We start from the raw sequence: 15863 nt of genomic DNA, 5'->3' as shown, positions 1-15863 counted from the left end.
CATTTCATTAGGAGGATATTGAAATGCTAATATAAAAACAAGTTACTGTTACTGAGCACACACACAGACATGCACACACACACACGCACACACACACACACACACAGACACACACACAGAGATGCAGGCTATAAATATATATCCAAGACTCTTTGAACAAGCAACCTCAGAGATAACGCTTTTCAATTTCCATTCAAAGCTTATGTGTGAGGCTTGTTTTCTTAAGCAGCCTATGATCCAAAGTTAGACACATTTCCACAACTTATATTTGTATTTCTAAAGCTTTTTTTTTTTTTTTTATCTCCTCACGTTACTATAAATTCCATTTTTGTGCTTGAGGATGGCAAACATGCACTCTGTCTCTGTCTCCAGCTTTTCCCCCTCGTGCACGTCTATGTTCTCCTCCTTCCCTCTCTCTTCATGAAAACTCTGGAATCAGTCAAGCTTAAATGGCAAACCCCAACGAATGAACATTTTTTTTTTCCTGCAATAAATGAGATCCCGAAAGCCCCCCGAGGAAGATACTCCAGAAATACATGGCATGGCCAATTTGTGAACGCATGCATGCAGAGTGGACACACACAGACACACACACACATACAGATGTTTGTGTTGACAGAACCAGTTCACCAGCTATCAGAGAGCTATATCTTTGCTTGCTTTTCTGCACCGTGCCTTCTTCTCTCTTTCAGCGATGTGTGCTGTTATCTAAGCAAAGGTCCCGGCTCTGTGAAGCCCCCCTCTTCATTGCTTTTGAAAATATTTGAGGCGGTTCAAATATTCCTCAAATGCAGAGAAGACTTTGAATGGACAGGATATTATCAAGAAGAAAAGCCCAATTTTCTTCAGGCCAAAGCAGATGAAAAATTGAAAACTGCTGTTGTCAGTAAATGTGGTAACCAAGGGAAACTGAGGTCACACACCCGCATGAGTGGTGTGCCTATTAGTGTGTGAAACCATTCGTCGGCCCACGGTGCTTACCCCACACATTCCTCTGATACTTTTCAGCAGGAAAATAGCAGGTATATTATATCCCCCATATTATTAGAGCTCTGTTGTCACAATTACACGTATACGTCTCTGTACATCTACCTTATAGCAATGTGACATAACCCCACATCCCCTCTGATTACAACAAGCCACACATGTGATCCACACACTGCAGTGACCTGCGATCAGCACGTCTTCCTGTCCCATGAGCTGCTCCGGCATTAAGGAGTGCCATCATTAACGAGGTGACAGACAGGCAGAGAGACAGACAGACAGACAGGCAGGGACTTCTCTAATCTGCTATAATCTGCATTAATGCTAAATTATTGAGCAGCCTGTGCACAGCCACGCCACTGCCAGAGAGCAACAATACTGGCCACACACAAGACACATGGAGACATTCCTTATAGAAAGAAGTTATTTAAAAGATATATTCAAATTTTTTTCAAATCTGTTTTACAGCAAGCCCATACTGTATGTACACTGAAAGCAATATGGTCACTATGATTGTTCCTCCTCTTCATACTGGCCTGATGCATTTTCAATGGGGAATAAAATCCAGTCCTCATTTTATGCAGAATGTGTTGGGAAGTTCATCCAAAGCTAACATGAGGCATCAGCAGTCCGAGTTAGACAAATCAAGTTGGTATATCCTCCAAAGAAACAGTCTATGTAGTATGAAATTCCCTCCTTTTAGCCATGCTAAAAGGTGAAATAGCTCATTAACCGTTTGATGATTGCCATCAGTCACACATCTCCTCTGCTCCTCTATTTAAGAAACTCCAGATTCTTACTATTTGTGTTTTTTTTATTTATAAGATACTTTCTGGTGGGAATATTCCTGAGCAGTTTTCTCAGATCCATTCTTACTCAACCGGTCAGTCTCGAGATCTTCATCCTCCTAAATTCCTCACTAGTAGAGGTCAATTTTCGATAAGATTTAGGGGAACCAAATTATGGAATAGCTTTTCACATCTATCAATAAACTGTTCATCTGTCAACTGTTTCAAAAGTCGCTTAAAGGGTCATTTAATTGCTGTTTTGTAATTGCTTTCCCCATGTTGTCCATGTATCTGTTTTTAAATCAATATCCTCCTCACAAACACTAACCATACACTTCCACACAACACACACACACTTTTTTGATATATTTACTGTATTGTTATTGTTGTTATTATATATACATCTTGTCCTAATTGTTTGTTATCACTATTATGTATTCATTTTATTTCTTTATATTAATCTTGTCTCTAGGTGGAGGCTTCAGATAAGCCCAGTGAGTTTTTTGCCTCTTCCTGCACTGTATATTATTATTTATTTATTTTTGTTATGTTGTATAGTCTTAAATTGTGCAAAATAAATAAACAAATGAAACTTGCTACAGATATTATCAGGCCCCCAAAAATGAATACATTGTTGTTGTTTTTTGCCCCAATGCCTCAGCAAAGCTTTGTGTTTAGTGCAAACTAGCAAAGGTTAGCATAATAACAGACTAAACCATATACAGTGGTGGGCTATACTGAGGTGGCTCACCTGGTAAATACCAAAACATGAGTGTGTTAGCATTAATCACTGTGAGCATGTTGTTACCTTGTAGCTCAACAGCCTCATGGACCTGCCTGCATGTCTGTAGACTTGTTACTTGTTACTCTCCCTCCACTGCAGCTCCTCAAGGAAACACTGGAAACAGAGAAGGTGTTTATCTAACTCTGTCTCATATTAGCTTCACCTTAATAACAAAAGCATATTTTTGACAGACAGGACTACATCCATGGGCACTCTGGGGTGAAGCTGCCATTGTGGAAGGGTAGCCACGTGGTCACAGGTCATTCAGGTAGTCGCTAGAAGGGAGCCAGCAAACTGGGGAAACTTGTTTTTTGCAGATCTCAGATCAGATTTCGCACGACCGTCTATTCACCTGTCAGTCGTCCAGGTGCTCAGGCGTGCGACATGCTACTAAAACAAAACAAAACACACCTGGTGGGCAGCAAAGTTGGCTAAATCTAGAGCTATCTGCTGTTAAAGGAGGTTACATTATGATGCGTTCAAGCTCTTTTATAGGCGATGGTAAACTACAAAGTTATCATGATGTGTTCAAATGTAATCTTGTAAAATGTGTTTTTTGGCGACAAACTTCAATTAATACAGTTGTTGAGATGTTTTCACAGGAATATAAAGTAGATTATAGAGAGGGAATTATGACCTGTTTAACTTCCGAACACTAGCTCTATGCAGCTTAAAATAGGTCTACATAGAATTAAAACTACTAATTCGAAGATTTTTTTTAAAGGGACTGTTTGTAACTTCTTACACATATAAATCACCCGGTCGGTGTTCCATGTGCGCTCGCATATGCACGCTCGTGTGTGGCCGGAGTCTCTGCTGTACTCTGCTCCTCTGCTCCTCTGCCTGCTTGCCTTCACACGGCTCGCTCCACCTCACATGCATGTGCGCACACTACACACTGCAGAAGAGTTAGTTTAGCTCTGAGAATATCTAGTGAATGTACAGTGGACGTTTGTGCAAAAATAACTGCTGCAGCTCCTCCAGACCAACAGAGGTTTCCCGTGTCTTGTGAAGTGACGGGGCTCCGCAGCGAGAAACGTTATCGTCTCCAACCGGGTGCCGGTGTCTCCCCTGTTCCCTCCAACCGCGGTCGAGAGGCTGAAGCAGGAAAAGCCAACACTAGGATCAGCATCGATTCATTGAGAGACCTTCGTCTGGTCAGCTAACATTACTGCCAAGCAGCTGAAATATAGAGTGATATTGTGGTTTTAGCTGACGTGTGTCGCCTCACTGTGTTGAGCGATGCTCGTTCATGTCTCTTTAGAGCGAGCTCAAGCACGAGCCCGACGCTGACTTTCGTTGACTTAACGGCCACAGGTGTCGCTGTTAACAAGCATTTCTGATTCTTACAAACAGTCCCTTTAAAACTACTAATTCGAAGAAATGTAAGTAAAAATAATCAAATACTTAAGTAAAAATACAATCATTTATTTCCTAATCATTTGAATTGTGTGTTTTTATGCAAATAATCACTATAGATGACAATAACAAAGTAAAAGGAAAATATTTAAGAAGGTTTACGGTGGCGGTTGAAATTATTTTTCAGTAGGCTACACCTGTTGATGAAAAAAGTTAGTCTGGAGCCTTATCGATGGCAAAAAAAAAAAAACACAAAAAAAATTGACGATTGGGGCATTTCTAATTATATTATTAAATTATTGTATAATTTATTATTATATTATATTTTCATATTAATAGCATTGACTTGGAATGAAGTTGATTATTGTAAAATATATATATTATATATTTTACAATTATTGTAAAATATATATATTATATATTTTACAATGAACCAACTTCATTCCAAGTCAATGCTATTAATATGAAAATATAATATAATAATAAATTATACAATCATTTACATTATATTGTATTGTATTACAATACAATATAAAGTAACTGGTAGCTTAGCTCACTACACTTTCCAAGTAGTATGCCCAACACTGATACTATATATACAACATTTTGTCTTTTGAATGTTATTCACTGTGTAGTGTTTTTGTGTTATTTCAACATTTCTTTTGGCACTCTTAACCTTTACCCTCCAAAAATGGCCAACTTGCTATTGGTGATGTCAGATTCCCATTCCCTAATGGATCCCTTCATGGACAGTAGGAACAATTAGCTACAAACACCTCTATCAATGTAGCCTACATATGGTCATGTGAGTGTTATGTTAAGACAGACTGAAAAACATTTGAGCCTATCATTTAATCTCATAGACTAAATAGCCAAAACAGCTTTGCAGCAGTATAGCCGTAACTCTGCAAGACATCACACTCCAGCCATTTCTAATCGTTCACGTCTTCACCGTGTCGTCTCTCAGGTTATCCTCATCCATCAATCTGTCTGATCGAGGCTCGTCTGCGTCAGGGCGACTGCCTTGTGTAATCATGCCTAAAGTGGAAAAACAGCAGCCCTCTGTTAATCACAATACAACAGCAGGCAGCCACCTCCTGCCAGGCCACTGACAGATATCCATTTACCCTGGAAGCCACCTCAGATGGCCCCAGCAGTTTAAATTACGTTTCCTGTGTTTGTCTGATGTTTTTTTAGGAAATCTCAATCTCGATATTGATACTAATGATGTCCATCTGCCACGCCAAAAGACCACTCTGTGAGACGAAGTGTAATTCAACAAAATATCTTTAATAGATATAAACATTTTTACACATCACAGCTCAATGGAAACAGAATCACATGCTGTCACACATGTTAAGAATGAAGGTGGCAGGGGCGATCTGCTGTGCTAGGGGCCTGGGACTCATGGTCTTTGTCCTGTCTTATGTCTCTCCCCATTTATCTTTCATATTGCTCCATTCACTCTCCTATATCCTAGCCAATAAAGCAGAAATACATCAAAAAATAATTTTAAAAAATAAAAATGAAGGTGCAAATTCTGATGAATATCAAATTCTCCTTATGTACAGCTACACAGTATCTGAGTAGAAAAGGAAACAGTTATGAGGCTTAAATAAGGACTTTGTGTGGTCAGCTACAGATTCAATTCGGGCTGACAAGCAGATTTACACACTACAGAGAACTCTGTAGCTGGAATTTCAGGATTTACACAATATCTTAATATGTAATCACATATTGAACAGTACCGATTTAATCCATTGAGAGAAGAAGGATCAGATTTTAGCATGCTATGGATGGAGGACATGTTAACAATAGGTGGCGCTGTCAATCAATCCACTGCATTAACGGTTTCAAAAAACACAAGAATTAGTATTTTGGATCAAAAGTTAGCTTTCTCCTGTTGAAAACTCAGTTTAGAGTTAAAGTTCATATATTTTTTCTCATATAGGAGACTGACCATTATAAGTACATGCAGATCTCTAACTGCATACAACTGTTTTTCTTTTCTTGGCCATCATCTTTGTCATAAATACTCTTCTTTACATATATCAAGGGCAGAGGTGAGAAAATAAATGTTAACATCATATATTTACAATAATCTGAATAAGTGACACTGAACTGTCAATCTCTATCTTTATGGCACCCATATTGTTCTGTGATTTTACAATATATATTCTTTTCATCAGCTTGTGACCACCAGTAGTCCTTTACAAGTTTTACTTGCTTTTAACCCTCTAGAAGTTCAACACTTCTTATTACATTACAGACTTGACCTTACAGTGTTTACAGTTATGTGCTGTGCAGAGGGTCTGTCTGTCTGTCTGTATCTACCTACCTACACTGCTAAGCATAGCTTCTCCCATCATCTCATATAGCTTCTTTTCTTTTGGTTAGTAATAAAAAATAATCAGTGTTATCACTGAAATGGGAAATTGAACAGCAATTCATTTACAACACACTATCACTTAATCCTTAGAAAGTGTAATCCTCTATTAGAGGACTATTTTCATCAACTCTTGCATGGGAGGAACACATTTTAAATTGTGTTGGAGCTTTTTAATTGGAAATCTGTTCGCTTGTAATTAGGTTAGCAGGGGAGATAAATGGGGACAGCGACTGTTAAATCCCTTTAGGTTAGTTGCTTGCCGTCTCCGACATGCAGGGGGTACCGACAATCCATTAGATCGGACACAAAGCATCATATTTGTGAAGTTCTAAGGAAGGGAGTGCATGCTGATCAAAACTGACGTACAGTCGCACCGCTGCTCTTTTTTCTTCTAGTCCCCTGTTCTTTCCCAAGAAGTCTTTCATGGTGATTATACCACAGATCCCCAAGGCTGAAGACGTGTAAGTCCATGTTGGCACTGGTTTGTAAAAGCCCGAGAGAAACAGTTCACGTTGTGAGTTTTTGTAAGTAATTCTGTTTTGTGTGTGTGTGCAGCACTGAAGTTTCAGATCAGCTTGAGTAGTGGTCAAACTCCTAATGTAGAGCAGTCTGCAGCTGAGCGCGTCAGTTCATGTCGATGGTGTTAAAGACCCACTCTGTGAACTTCTTGAGCTTGGCTGAGGCGCTGTAGGACTCTTCCAGGAGACGCTGGTTGTCCTCGCGCAGGCCCTGGATCTGAGCCTGCAGCGACGCCTTGGCATCCTTCTCCTGGTGGCAACAACAACAACAACACGTTTGAGCAATGTGATCTTGGATTGAGGTTCAACAATAGGCTTGCTGGTTTCCCTTTTGATGTGATTTCATTTCATCAACAGTGCTTAAGTACAAAATTGGCAAGAAGATAATTCTAGTTATTCAAAGCTTCCCAGTTCTATACAGGTTTATTACGAAACCATGTCTGGAGAACACCATTAGAAGAAATGAAAAAAAAAACAAGCTATGAAAATGTAATTAAGTCTTTCATCTTGTTTTTGAGTAGAGCTTTCTGTAGCTTAATAGCTGCTTGATATCTTCTTATTGTATGCTAGAGGAACAGTGTGTAACATTTTCGGGGATCTATTAGCAGAAATGGAATATAATAATCATAACTATGTTTTCATTATTGTATATTCACCTGAAACTAAGAACCTCTGGGTTTTTGTTAGCTTAGAATGAGCAGTTTATATCTAAATAGAGAGCAGGTCCTCTTCACGGTGTCTTCATGTTTCTAGAGTAGCCCAGAACGGACAAACCAAACACTGGCTCTAGAGAGAGCCTTTCATGTCTTTATGTCACCTGAAGGCCACCATAGTTCTCCGACACGCTTGTGAAACTGGTAACCTGAGCCGCAGAGTGCAAAACCGTGATACCGCCAGCCGCTGTATGACTTCCATTGCTCCTAAAGTAGTATTATTATGAGCGAGGCGAACGCCGTTACCACGGTTTCTGCACTTGGTGGCTCACATTACCGCGGTCTTGGAAAGGGAGGAGTGAGCAGAGGAGTACTCAGTTGGTTGCAATCTGGAACCACACCACTAGCTACCGCCAAATCCTACACACTGTACCCTTTACAGCCCCATTTAAATGCTTTTTGACATTAAAAAAATTAATAAATTGGATATATCACATATTGTCAGTCTAAGTCTGTGTGTTTGTTGTTTTAAGAGCTCTCTCTCTCTTATTGAGAGATGACTCACCTTCTTCAAGTCCTCCTGTAGCACTTTCACCATTGACTCCAGCTGGCTGACCTTCCCCATCAGGCAGGCAGGAGTCTCTCTGTGAAAAAGGACAACCAGGACGTTAGCTGGAACGAGCACTGAAACATCAGAGTGAAGCAGAGGTTAAAGCTACACCACAGTCTAATGTTGGCTTTTTCAACTCCTGTGGAAATGGAGGTTTACTTTCATTTAACACTATAGTTGCTGATTTTACGGTTTAGCATGCAGTCAACCAGAGTGGAGGTCTAATTATTGATATCAGCTGCAGTAGTGTTTCACTGGAGTGAAATCTTCCATGGCATAGTGCTGGACACCAGTGGATCAAAGCAAACACTGGCCCCGGGCCATGACCTGAGGCCTCTTACCCTGGCGAGGGCTGTCTCAGCGGGGCTGCCTGAGGCTCAGCCTGCTGGGGACTGGTGGCTGCTGCGCTCTCAGCCATGGAGCTCTCCTCTTGGGCTGCTAGGAAGACCAGCCTCTGCTCTGAATAAAAAAACAGTTTAAAGACGTATTATTAGACTTGGAGAGAGAACAAATACAGACTAACAGTGCCCTCTTCTGGTGAGGATAAAGATGACAGCTGGGTTTTTCTGCCACACATACCACTGAAAAGTAATATCAGTAATTAACCTTCACTTAATGATTTCGAGGAGGAAATGAAAACACGGCGTGTGCCTACCCTCAAAGGCCTTGGCAGCGTCTACCAGGTGGGCCCAGTCCAGCGGGCCATCTGCCCCAGAGTCAGGCAGGGGCATGAGGACGGCGTCCTGCAGCTGCTGCCTCTTCCTCTCCTGCTCCTCTGAGCTCTCTGGGGCTGACAGGTCTCCTGGGAAGGAGAAAAAAGCAAAGTAAAACACAGTGGACACTGTATATGTTCTCCCATGACAGAAAAACAGAGGAATTTTGCAGCCAACAGCGATGCTACATTTAAATTTTTTTTTTCTAACTACAAACAAAGGTTCACAGGAAAATCTGTATCACACCGCCACCTCCTCTATGATCAGCTATAAATACTGAACATTCACCCAGGGATTTGTGTGATGCTCGCCGGCTTGGTCCATGGCGAGCGGTGGGTGAGCGTGGAATTGTGGAGCAGCTGAACAGAAGGTCAGTTGGCGTGTCGCGCTGTCCACTGGAGGATGGCTCCCTCTGCCCGCTGTAAATACTCTCATCTGACAGGGTTCTCTGGAGGGAGCGACGAACGGGCGGCGGACCCGGAAACAACGGCTGCAGATAGGGATGAAAAGTGACAGGACTCAGGTAAAACAAGGTGAAAAATATTGCAATTTGAAATCCTATCCCTGGTGAAGAATCACTGTACTATGTTACAAGCACCAGTACAGACGATAAGGCCCTCAGGCTTTCTCAGTACCTTCTCTTCACTCGTAGTGGGTGGAGGGCTGTCAAGTGTGATGAGCTTCTTCAAGTCTTCTTCCAGGCTGGACTTGGCGGTGTGCCGCTGAGGAGACTGGGAGCCCCGGAGATTGGCCCTGAGCTGCGGCTGACCTCCCAGAAGACCATCACTCTGGTGCCGTCTGGAATTTAAAAGCAAGATTCAACTCAGAGAGATACCTCTTAAATCCAAATAACTCACATCTCACTATAAAGCGAGGAATCTCTGTCCGTCCCTCTGTGTGTTATTCGCATATCAGGATCAAAAGGGAGTGCAATGCCGAATGTGGTATAATTTGGCCAGATGGTGGCACTATAACAATGAGCTTTACATGTTGGCCTGTAACTTTTGAACCATCTCAGAAACAATCATATTTTTATATATTAATAATCTGGATTTTGTGGGTTTAGACAAATCCATCCATATATGCCACGCCCATTTGCATCTAGACAAATCGGATTTTTGGCTGCTCCTCCTACAAATTTTGAGCAATCATCACCAAATTTGGTACAGAACATCTCTGAACCAAGCCGGAAAAAGTTGCTTTTTTGGATTGTTGATGTTCCGTACAGTTTTGGTATAGCTGGCCCTTAAAATTTGATCAAATGCTGTGGGCAGGGCTTGTTTTTATAAAAAATGTCATCTGTGTGTCTCCTGAACGCTTTATGCTTTTACGACCACATTTGGTAGGCATGTGTAGGCATGATGTCTGAGTGACTATGACAAATTTGGTAACATTTGGCCAATAGGTGGCGCTGTTGCTGTCTGTCTGCCTGTGAATGTATGTACTGCATGTATGTATGACTGCCCATTGCATATCTCGAGAACCATTCATCCAATCAACTTGGCAGGTACAAGCAGGCATACAGCGGTTCGCGACAAGGCTGCAAGCAGAACTTCTTTTGGCTAAGCAATCTGCCTGTTCAGTACGAGCACGCGCTCCGAATGGGCACTGCACTAGTTATATAGAAAATCAGGAAGCAAAGATAATGGAGGTGGAGGCCAAGAACATAACAAAGCATGTCTGCGATTAAAGGTCGGCCTTTCAAATGAGAATCTGTGAATGATAAGGAGCTGCAACTATTCCCTGTGATGTTAACATGCCCTCGACAAGACACTTAACCACTTAATTGCTTCACCAGGAATAACTTTGGTCTGTTGAGCAGCTGCACAGTGTGAAAACAGCAGTTGCCATCAACCACGAATGATGCAATCGCCCTTAAGGCCAAACAATGAGACATAGGCTGTCTTGAATGAATGAAAAAAGGGCAATTATGTTTAGTCACCCTTCTCAGGGATCCAAAAGATTTGGTTTAAAAAAAACGGGTTCAGCTACACCACATGGTGGCAGTGTTGGCCAAATAAAAAGTATTATTAGGTGAGCAGTCAGTGAGCGAAAATATAACACAAAATTCCTTTCCCCAGTCTCTCAAACATCAACACCACCGACAGCAGGACGTATTTCTACACTGAATTATCATTCTCTCAACATGCAGCACTGCAGGGAGACACAGTTCCTGTCTTACTTGCGAGTGCTGCCAAAGTCCACAGAGTTGACGGTCCCCCCAGGTTTTCTCCAGCCAATCAGGTACTTGGAGGTCGCTCCTTGCCGAGGGTAGAAACTCTTGGACCCCGGTGATGTGGGTGAGGTGGCCGCGGCAGCTGCCTCGTCTTGCCCCTGGTCCATCGGACTCCCCGAGTGGCCAGAACTGAGTGTGCTGGAGAAAAATGGAGGGAAGTGAGACATAAGTCTAGACTATTGATGTTACATATTTTTATTGTTTCATTTTATTTGGCCTTTGTTCAATTGGCATGATTGATGAAGCACCGATATATTTAATTGACTGAAATTTAAGTCCCCCAAAAGACCCCTTTCCTTCTAGGTCAAACTCTCATAAATACTTTTAGCAGTTGCATTAAGACAGTTCACACATAACAGAACATAAAAAGATTCTCTTAAAAAGCATTAGTAAGCCTGTTCCATCACTACTTTTCTTATTATCTCTGCAGATGGGATCAACTGATGACTTTATGGATAAAAAAAATAGGACACGGTGTCCTTGCACTCCATTTCCAGCAACTTCAAATAACATTTCTTCGTACTTTGACATAAAAGCTTTAGTTTTCAAACAGCAAGTTTTGTGTCTGTGTGCTGGCGTGCATGCGCGTGCGCATACTATAAAACAAAGCTGCCAATGTACAGGTTTTGTGGAGCTGAGTTATTTCTGGCTGAGCGAAGAGGAGACGGAGGAAAGCTTTAGTTGATTCAAAAAGGAAGTGGGATTTAGAGGAGGGGGGAACAGTGCTGAGCTCACAGTCTGCATTTCTAGCAACTTCAAGCACTTCCTTTCTATCGTGGATACCGGGAGATACATACAAATGCAAAACCGCTCACATACACACACAGTTATTTCATTCTTCCTCTCTCCCTTTGTTAATACCAAACCGCAGAGCTTTGGACTTTTGCATCTGGGATGGTACAGGATATATCCGGACTACAATGAATCACTGTCTGTTTAATAAAACATTGATGCAAGCCCACAAATTCCTCAGCTGCCTACAGCTGACTCAAACAGAACAGCAGCACACCTGGAGTGTGAGGCGGCGTCACTCAGGCTGTAGGAGCCGTTATCAGGAACCAGGGGAAAGGCTGTTGGACTCTTCGCTGGGACCTCGCTGCCTCCGATGGCGACAAGAGAGTCTGGCGACGGGGCTGAAGAGTCCGTGGCCCCTTGGCTGCCTGCTGTGTCATCCTGCCATGGGATTTTGTCTTTGGCCCTGAAGGCACCAGTGGAGGAAGCTGTGCTGCTTTGTGTGGCGGTGAAGGAGGTGGCGTCGATGCCGCTGTCGGTGGAGGTGCCCTGGAGGTAGCCATTGAGCTCGAGGTCGCTCCGCACTCCTGAACGTGAGCCGACTTCGTACCACTTCTCGTCGCTGTGGGCGGAGCTGGAGGCGTTGCTCGAGAGCGTGTTGCTGCTAGACTGGCTGGATGAATACGGAGCGTCCGGCTATTCAGAGATGAGAACTCAAATCAGCATTTTCACAGTTTTTTACAGTATATATTTCATATTTTCACCCATGATGTTATTGCAAGCTCACTCCACTGTCATTGTTATTATTAAAGACTGTGCTCAGTGCAGGCCGGTATACACATGTTGTAGCTCTTACTCAAAAACACATGATGATTACCAGCGATTAAACAGCAGCCTTCTGGTTTACTGGTCTGGAAATGACTTACAGGATGGTGTTTGTTGATTCTGGCTCACCTTAGTGCTTTTGTTAGGAGACACGTGGCTGCCCTGCTCTGACGCCTGGAGTCGAGGAACCACTGCCTTGGAAACCACAGTGTCTGTGGGAAGCAAAGACATGGGTAATGAGTTTTGTAGACAAGTAGGTGCACAGTTAAAGTCACGTTTTATTTAATGCTATCCAGGCATTGGGACGATATGATAAATTAAGTAACGATTATCCTGGTAAAAATAATTGTGATTGACGATATTATCCCAATAATCATCAAAATATGTTTAAAACTCTTAAAATGTCACTAAAACATACTGGAATACATTCTGTTATGAAGCAAATATTGTTATTGCGTCACAGATAGGACACATCTTTTTTTAGTGAACATGCTTTTTAGTGTAAAACAAACATCAGACAATCTTAAATAAGGTAATCATAAATCAGAAGAGGCGAAATAAAGGGTACATTTAAGGGGTATTCACGAATATCCCGATACTGGAAATTCACCATGATCAACTTATTGTTAATGTTTTAGCGAGATCTGCGATAAAATATCATCCCATTCCTAATGCAGACAATGCTAATGCTAAAGCTGAGACCAGAGTTCAGAGTCCCTCTTACCTGCACTGGTTTTGTCCCTCTCCCCAGTTCGGGACCATCCAACACCAGAGCTAGAGCCCGCTTTGACCCCGTTGACCCCCTCACCTGGCACCTGCCGCACAGATGACACAGGCGACTGGCAGTTGTTGTTATTAAACCTAGAGGGGAGATGAGGAAGGTCACCTATGTTGCCAGGTAGCGCAGCAGGCCATATGTAGCATATGTAACCCATAATGAGGGGCAGAAGAACTTACCCTTCAGGCATCGACTTCTGCCTCCACTGGTTGGAGCTCGTGGTGTCTGTGTATGGGACGCTGGAAGGGGAGTTGGTGTTGTGCAGCGTGCGGCCCATCACGATGGAGCAGGCGAGAGCGTAGTTGTCGTTCCCTGGGGAGTATCTGTGACGACGCATAAGTATGTCATTAAAGATTAACTGCAGACAGACAGCTTTGTGTTCAGTGTGTCTGCAAGTTTCACAGCAGCATTATATTTATTTTGTGACCTTTTGGGGTTGACGGGTCGCCCGTCGCTGGACACACTTCGGGGAATAGCAGCAGAGTTACTGAAGTCTGATGGCGCCGGGGCCTTGATCAGCGTTCCCCCCGTGCCAGCAGCTCGTGTTTGAGGGCTGGATGAGGTGCGTGGCCACTTGGTGTTGTTGTTGTTGGTGGGGCGGAAAGGGAACTTTAACTCGTAGGGCATGCCCTCCTTGTGGTTCTTGTAATCCACCAGCGGCATGTGGTAGATTTCTGAGCAGCCCCTGTTGGCACATAAAGTGTTCAGTCAGAATGGGACAGCCTCAAAAAGCCACAGACAACTGCATTAAAGGGATAGTTTGGATGTTTTGAAGTGGGGTTGTATGAGGTACTTATCCATAGTCAGTGTATTACCTACAGTAGATGACGGTCGGCAAGCCCCCAGTTTGGAGAAGCAGACTGGAGTTACCGCATGTAAGCAAAGCATTGTACTGCTGTGAACGGGGCTGGCAGCAAAACGTATTTTAGCCACCTAAACGAAAGACCCACCTAAAACAATCAATATTACTTTAAGTGTATTATATATATTTAGAATATTTTTGCCGGTTTACTTTGTCGTGACACAGCTATACATGTTTCCGATGGGGAACTGAAGCCGTTATCTATGCTCTCGCCAAAGCAACCAGACTCAATTGGAAAAAATTGTAATTTTACCTCGCAGAACACAGGAGTTGCTGGTCTACCACCGCCTCGATTGGTTTGTTTGTCGGTGTTATTGAGGGACTTTAGTTAGTTTGGATTTACCAAAGTCACACAATAGCACAAACAAACTAACCAATCCAGGCAGCGGTAGACCAGCAACTCCTGTGTTCTGCGAGGTAAAATTAAATTTTTTTTCAATAGAGTCTGGTGGCTTTGGTGAATGGCTTCAGTTCCTCGTCGGAAAGGGCTGTCTGACTGCAAGGTGAAGAGGTGAAAATATTCTAAATATAGAGTACACTTAAACTGATATAATTTTTTTTTAGGTGGGTAAAATACGTTTTGCTGCCGGCCCCGTCCACAGCAGTACATTGCTTTGCTTCCATTACGTAACTCCTGTCTGCTTCTTCAACCTGGTGCAGACCGTCATCATCTGTAGGGAATAAACTGACTACGGATAAGTACCTCATACAACCCCACTTCAAAACACCCAAACTATCCCTTTAAGCAGAGTCTCTCTTGCATCTATAGATCATCTATATCCACTCTACCTGCGTGGTGTGGAGTCCTCATGTGGGGGGATGATGACCACCTTGACAGTAACGGAGGTTCTAAGCAGGTCGATCATCTGCTCGTGAGACAGCGAGGCCACCGACACCTTGCAGATCTCCACCAATCGGCTGCCCTGCCTGAGCCCAGCCTGCCAAGCGTAGCCGTAGGGCTCCACCTCAGCAACAATGCCCTCAAAGTTCACGTGAAAGCCCAGCTGGCCCAGGGCGTTGCGGCGCAGGGTCATCTCTGTGGTCTGAGTGCCCTTGGTCAGCAGCTACAGGACAGAGAGAGAGGGAGGTGGAGAGGGACGAATCAGAGAATAGAGGACATGCATAATGTATGAGACAATTTAGTAAAAAGTCTATTGCAGGTAAACTAATATACAGTCTTCAAAGCAACCACATATTTAAGATGCATCTGACACCAGCTCTAATCCCACCGCACATACTATGAATATTGAATACTAAGCACTTGGATTTAAATTATTCGGTACACTCCCATGATAACCGACTACCATTAGACACCCTGTCTAGCTCTTCCTCTACCTGTGGGCAGTTAACTGAGAAGTAAATAGTAGTTAGTACACAGAATAGTAAATAGTAGCAGATCACAGAACAAGAAGAGTTCCAGCTTTATTCCTGCTTTACAGAGACGGGCACGTGCCAGTACTGGTAGCAGGCAACACTATCCCTTATTTATCATTAACTAGAACGGCAGTGTCAGCAGAATGATCTAAATAACCCATCAAAAAGCACTGCCGCACCTACACCACATTGAAAACCTCAGTAATGATATCATATCACCAAATTACTATGTATTGTGCTCAGCATGACTTATAATCA

The 15863-nt window shown here is 42.8% G+C and overlaps 2 protein-coding genes across 6 annotated transcripts in view; both read right to left on the bottom strand.

Moving 5' to 3' along the window:
• LOC119474713 (regulator of G-protein signaling 6-like) overlaps positions 1-2986 on the bottom strand; it is a 53887-nt gene extending 50901 nt beyond the window's left edge. The window contains exon 1 of one of the 4 annotated variants that reach the window (XM_037746899.1): positions 2524-2986. The gene's annotated coding sequence lies outside the window, so the exon portion shown is untranslated. The remainder of the gene's footprint in view (positions 1-2523) is intronic. The other 3 variants (XM_037746900.1, XM_037746897.1, XM_037746898.1) reach the window with 3 other exon arrangements.
• A 2198-nt stretch (positions 2987-5184) lies between these two features.
• Positions 5185-15863, bottom strand: part of LOC119474400 (signal-induced proliferation-associated 1-like protein 1) — a 47913-nt gene continuing 37234 nt past the window's right edge. For both annotated transcript variants that reach the window (XM_037746425.1, XM_037746426.1), the window contains exons 9-21: positions 15021-15295; positions 13797-14054; positions 13549-13692; positions 13316-13452; positions 12721-12803; positions 12044-12462; positions 10981-11172; positions 9434-9596; positions 9087-9288; positions 8741-8887; positions 8427-8544; positions 8041-8119; positions 5185-7072 (exon numbers count right to left, since the gene is read on the bottom strand). In XM_037746425.1, coding sequence (XP_037602353.1) covers positions 6929-7072; positions 8041-8119; positions 8427-8544; positions 8741-8887; positions 9087-9288; positions 9434-9596; positions 10981-11172; positions 12044-12462; positions 12721-12803; positions 13316-13452; positions 13549-13692; positions 13797-14054; positions 15021-15295 — 2361 coding nt within the window. In that variant the 3' untranslated portion in view covers positions 5185-6928. The remainder of the gene's footprint in view (positions 7073-8040; positions 8120-8426; positions 8545-8740; positions 8888-9086; positions 9289-9433; positions 9597-10980; positions 11173-12043; positions 12463-12720; positions 12804-13315; positions 13453-13548; positions 13693-13796; positions 14055-15020; positions 15296-15863) is intronic.

Source organism: Sebastes umbrosus, chromosome 16 (assembly GCF_015220745.1).
Source record: "Sebastes umbrosus isolate fSebUmb1 chromosome 16, fSebUmb1.pri, whole genome shotgun sequence".
NCBI classification, from domain to species: Eukaryota; Metazoa; Chordata; class Actinopteri; order Perciformes; family Sebastidae; genus Sebastes; species Sebastes umbrosus.
This window is presented reverse-complemented; position numbering and strand designations above follow the sequence as displayed.